Source organism: Ruditapes philippinarum, unplaced genomic scaffold (genome assembly GCF_026571515.1).
Source record: "Ruditapes philippinarum isolate M1 unplaced genomic scaffold, ASM2657151v2 ctg5532_1_1_1_1, whole genome shotgun sequence".
In the NCBI taxonomy this organism is placed as follows: domain Eukaryota; kingdom Metazoa; phylum Mollusca; class Bivalvia; order Venerida; family Veneridae; genus Ruditapes; species Ruditapes philippinarum.
In genome coordinates this window covers 100,739-106,789 of record NW_026866158.1, presented here as the reverse complement: position 1 = coordinate 106,789, position 6,051 = coordinate 100,739, and the positions used below count along the sequence as shown (strand labels likewise).

The following is a 6,051-nucleotide window of genomic DNA, read 5'->3' as shown; positions in this document are numbered from 1 at the left end:
CATTAACGAAATGAGTTTTAGAGGGCCGAAATTTGTCTTCATCCCTTACAGGTTATTTCGGTTTGTTCTAACACAGTGCAATCCATAAAATTCTATGACACTTGATAAGAGATGTTTTAAAATAGAGCGAAAGTTGTAAAATAATAGGAATTCAAAACGCCAAAATAATTTAATTTTCAATAACTGTACTCATTTTCACTTAAGTGACACGAAAATTGTTGACTAATAGTTAAGAATAAAAGATAAATATGATTATATATCATTCTATTGTATTTCAATCATTTTATTGCAGTATAAAATACAGGTATGGACCAAGTAGGGGCAGACTCCTGGAAGGTTCAAAATGGGGTAGAACTTATACAGTTTCGTACAGGAGTAGGGCAGATACCGAAGGTTTGACGGCTACGTGTATGATAACACTTAAAGTCAAAGGTTTGCAGTAATGTTTACTATCATATATTACACTCACAGATTATTTACATTTAGACAATAATTAAAAGTGTTCATGGTAGATATTTGTAATGCTTTTTGAGATGATATGGTAACAGTTCTTATATATTTCGATCTCTTCTGAAATAACATGTGTCTGTTAATTATCTTATTCAGTGATATTCTGCCCTACTCCGAAGGCGCCTAAATATGGTACAGTCAATTGTTCTGGAACCCATTATGGTCATACCTGTAATTTTTTCTGTCCTATCGGACACACCCCAACAGTAACAAGTATGACATGTCAATTGAATGGTTATTGGACACATGGAGGGTCATCTGAATGCCAAGGTATCAATAGAAATTAAGTAAAAGATTTAATATCATATACTTGTTTGATAATTATTAACAATACCATTCTGTTTGCTGCAGGAGTAAGGATACTAAAAAGAAAAATTAAATGAAAGAAATGAAAACAGACTTGAAAAAATAAACATTTCTTATCAGTTTGAAGTAACCCTGAAGTGTATTTTTTTAAACAAATATTAAGGAGGAATGTCCACGTTCAAAGACCATGTAATTAGTCACTATTGTCAATGAACATGTTACACCTTCATATTTCAGTGTGTGTGTGTGTGTGTGTGTGTGTGTGTGTGTGTGTGCGTGCGTGCGTGCGTGCGTGCGTGCGTGCGTGCGTGTGTGTGTACATGCGTTCGTGCGTGCGTGTGTATGGGTATGTGTGTGTGCGTCCGTGTGCGTGTGAACTATACATGTTTGTTATCATATTATATATTTATATTATAGCTATCACCTTTTTAAAGATTTGTAAAGAAATGAAAAGAGAAATTTCCATAAGGGAAAGTTACGTTCATTGAATTCTGTCTCTTATAATATCTAGTCAAACAGAATCATTATAAGAGTACTGATAGGCTTCTGTAAAAAAGGACCGGACAGAACATAAAAGTTCAAAAAATTGGTGATTGTTTGATATTGCAGTTTGTATATTACAGTTAACACTTGTCCTCAAACGTTCCCTACAATAGAACATGGATATTATTCCTGCAGTAAATTCACTATAGGAACGTCATGTAATCCAACTTGTGATCCGGGATACTCAGTCTTTAGACTTTTTCCTATAGTCTGTAAACTTGACGGGCAATGGTCTCTCCCTGTGGATACAATATGTAAAGGTATGTTGTTTGTTTGGGTACAGTATATGTCATATGGTGACGTTCCAGCTTTTCTTGTGGAGAAAGACCTCAGGTGCCCTTCCGTGCATTATTTCAGACATGAACGGGCACCGGAGTAGAACCACCGACGTTCCGAAAGCTAGCCCCACAGCAGTGAGGGTGCAAGTGGTTTGAAGTCAACGACCTTAACCACTCGGCCAAGGACGCCAAAATGTAAAGGTATCTAATACTTCATTTGTAACAATATTGTTGAATCGTAAATGATTCTAGAGGTATGCTTAATTGCTTAAATGAGCAAGACTAGAAACACTCTTTTAAAGGCGGACACTTTTGAGGATACAATATATGGTGGATACACATGTTGCGGAGCGGTCAATCATGTTGCAATTTCATGGAAATTAATTTAATCATCACTTTAATTAATTGAACTCAAATAGAAAAGTAAAAACGATCTTTTACAATAATTACTAATTTTATGTAAAGAGAATGGCACTTAACATTTTTAGTGATCAGTTCTAGGATAACACGTTTCATTATCAACGTCTATCAATTTCTGTCAACTTTGTGTTATTTTACTTAAAAATATAAAATGATAGACATTTCTTTCGTCAGATACAAACATGATTTTGTATATGACTTATGCAAATTCACAATATAAAACCTAAATTTGAGAATGGTCTAATGAACTGTTTTAGAAACATGAAAACAAACGTTTCTGTTATGAACAGTAATGGTATTAAACAATGGTGACCATAATAATATAAAAATGCAATAATCCTTTGATATAAATACAATATGCGAACATTTTATAATTTTCAAATAGCATTCCAACGTACTTTAATCCGATTAAGCAAGTTTGCCCTGGTTTCTTCTTTATTTAACATGTCAACATTACGGACTGCTTCGTAGTTAATTTGCTATATTCATTATTTATGTTAATTTAAAATTATCATTGAAAAAAATATAACATTATCTTTTAAGAGGGTACATTAATTTATCAAACATTAATACATTAAACTTTCAGTCACACATAATTCATGTATAATCATTTTATTTATCCAGATTCCGAGCCACCTATAATATTGAATTGTCCATCAAATATAACGATGACTGCTGAAAAAGGAAAAACTTCAGCAATCGTTACGTGGCACGTACCATCTGCTTTTGACAAACAGGATAATTCTAGCGTTACAGTGAACCAAACTGCTGGTTCTATTACGCCTGGTTCTCGGATTGAAGGCGGTGTTGTTCATATTCTGAAATACAACGCTTTCGATAGTGCTCTAAACCCTTCAGAAGAATGTTTATTTTACGTGCAAGTGAAAAGTAAGAATTGACAATACTTACCAAGTCATAATTGCAATCATAATTAATTAATTGATAATTAAAAACTAGTCATGTCCATGTCAGAGAAAAATGAGATTTAATATTCATTTTTACAATGATTTGTGATGATTACGATGTTACGCTATCAACAAAACTTTGCATTTGTTTGTTTGTTGTCGTTGTTTCTTTTTTTTCTTTTTTTTTCATTAGACATGAACATATGTCTTTTATTTTAGTTACCAAATGTTCCCGCATTTCTGCACCAAGTAATGGTCATTACAAGTGTGACAAAGGTTTCATTTATGGTAGTCAGTGTAATTACACATGTTACGAAGGATATCTGTTACAAGGAGCGTCTTCGTCGACATGTGACCAGAACGGCGACTGGAATTCATCTACACCAATCTGTAAAGGTAAATTTGTTTCAAAGTAAAATTTCATGCTGTCCGTTTAGCAAACCACGTAGCCATTTTCCTGCAAAACAAAGAACTACTTATATTTCAATGATAATCACAACTTTATGCAGAAAGCCTCCAGAAGATAACAGAAAAGCTACTTATATCCTAAAATACCTCTTCAAAAATATTATTTCATGGAAGGAAATCGAGGTGACATCTCAAAATGTTCGTTTTTCCTCCAACAGAATATACTTTCTCTCATTATATTACGAAATATTTTCATCTGGGTTTTTCTAGCACGACGTAAGTAATGGTAAGGACAATATCGCGACTTGTCATTCGGAATGCACGGAATCCGGGATCGTATCAAACATAGAGGGTAACGAATAAATTGCTTTGGTTTTGACATTTTTAGTAACTTGTGGCAATACAAATTATAATCAATATCTGTATCTTATACGTTTACAATGACCAATATAACAATAATAACCTTATCACCCCGACGTACAGAATCCGTAGATTTTTTCGAACCACTGTTGTATCACGTGACCGTGTGTGAATTAATCACGTGACCGTGTTTGAATTAATAATATCTCCTATTTATATTGGCGACTACTTTAGTAACGCGAAGAAACGCGGTATACTGACGCTTTTTGTCAACATTTTCTTTTATAAAGTTAAGTCAATTATAAATTTGTGCTCTTGATTTTCATATGTGTATTTGTCATCTAAATCTATTAGTGTTGTTTTATTTACTATGAATCTTTCGATCGAACGAAATATTGATCAAGCATTTCCTTTCCGTTCCCTCAAAGTCCGATTTTAACTTTTGCCTCCTTTCCCTAGTCCATCGGGGTCCTCTGTACTCCCACCCTAGTTCTCCTTCTGGGTAATTTCTCCGGGAGTCCTGTGGCTTGTTTGTGTTTGATGCTGCGTTCTGTAATGGTCGCCTTTCAGTGTTGTTATTTCTTCTCATTGATTACAGCAGTTATCGTAGTTTTCATTGAACGCCACCTTTCCTTGTTGATCTTGTTTATCATATTCAATATCCCACATGTACAGACTAAGTCAAAATGAGTCTGCAATTTGCATGTAATTTTGTTGTGATTAATGCTTCCGAGGCCGAGAACCTTTTTTGTAAGGTTTCACTAAAAACTGTTTCTATAATTTATGTACAACTTTGAATTGATGTAAACGTGTACAACTTATAACTAGCATTGCCAAATTAGTCGGTGTTTAATATTGAATTATATTCATTCCTTATCTAATCTTTTCAGCTTTGAATTTGATAATTTGATAATCAGATGGCATGCTTTCACTACATTTGAAATTGTATTTGGAAAGTAACATACTTTAAGTGAATGAGTAAATGACATTACATCCCGTCACATGTTAACTTTCAACTTGTAAGCTTTACAAAAATATAGAAGTCATTTTATTCAGAAAATGTAGAGCCATGATTTAACAATAAAATTTAAACTTTAATTGTAATTCTTATTAAATACTTGTGTTGCGATATACTTAATGCCTACAAAAATCTTGTATGATTTGATTTAGAGGTTGAATGTTTACCACCAGAAGAGTATGGAATCAGTACATCTAATGGTTACTTTATTTGCCCGTCACCAATAAAGTACCAGTCAGTGTGTTATGCAATTTGTGACAGTGGATTCAAACTCGCTCAATACACGTCAGCGATATGCAAAGTTGACTCAAATAATACTCCTTTCCTAAGTTTGAGTTTACAACCAGTTTGCTTAGGTAAGATTGTTAATTAAGTATTAGTATAATTATCATCAAGTGTCGACTCAGGAAAACCATGCAAGGTTTCCTAAACTTATTTTCGATCATAAATTTTTATCATTATTGGCAAACAAAGTTATCTATCAAGTGTTTTTTTACAATGTTAAGGGCATGTCTATATGCACATTGTAGCAAATTTTAAGATTTATTTTTGTATTCAGAGAACAATATACCTAATTATTTGTTTTAGACATCGATCCACCAACTTTTGATAATTGTCAAGGAACAAAAGTTCTTACATTTCCTGCAGCAAAAGGAAAGACAACTGCAGTTATACAGTATGATTTCCCAACAGCCTCTGATAATGTAGATCCTTCTCCTGAAGTTATAAAGATACAAGGACCAGATAGCGGAGACACCGTGGACGCAAATGATATAGAATTTGTTGAGTTTAAAGCAATGGATGATGTTGAGAACGTCTCACCACTGTGTTTATATGTCCTTCAAGTGGATGGTAAATTATTGAGGCGAATACTGGCTCAATTTTAAGAAAGAAAATTATATTGTCTGATTTTAAAATCTACCCTTAAGAGTTTAATAAGCCTTAAGGATATTGTGTAATTTTGCAATAATGTTTAAAGGTTTTAAGGTTTCAGTCATGAATTCAAATATATTTGAATGTATTTTTGTTTATATATTGTTTTATATTTTTGTTTATACTGTTATTTTATTGCATTTTAATCACGGAACACAGCCGCAATAATACACAATCTCACAGGACCACTTGAAACGCACTTATTAATGCAACATTGCTGTCTTAACTGTCATTATTATTCAATACATATATGTAAAAGGTACGATGGTCCAATAAGTTAGATCTATGCCTCTTCTTTATCAAGGGTTCGTCGATTCGAGTCATACCGGTGTAAATATTTGCTAATCAATCTTATTTGAAATATTGCTAC

General features: G+C 33.2%; 1 protein-coding gene across 1 annotated transcript; it reads left to right on the top strand.

Annotated features, from left to right (window-relative positions):
• Window positions 1-292: 292 nt before the first annotated feature.
• LOC132731498 (E-selectin-like) lies at window positions 293-5,635 on the top strand (the record flags this gene model as incomplete). The annotated part of the gene is made up of 8 exons (XM_060717695.1): window positions 293-432; window positions 607-780; window positions 1,440-1,619; window positions 2,682-2,945; window positions 3,015-3,024; window positions 3,156-3,358; window positions 4,901-5,104; window positions 5,337-5,635. Coding segments are annotated over 8 exons (1,474 nt in total), but the record flags the coding sequence as incomplete, so codon positions are not given.
• Between the last annotated feature and the right edge of the window lie 416 nt (window positions 5,636-6,051).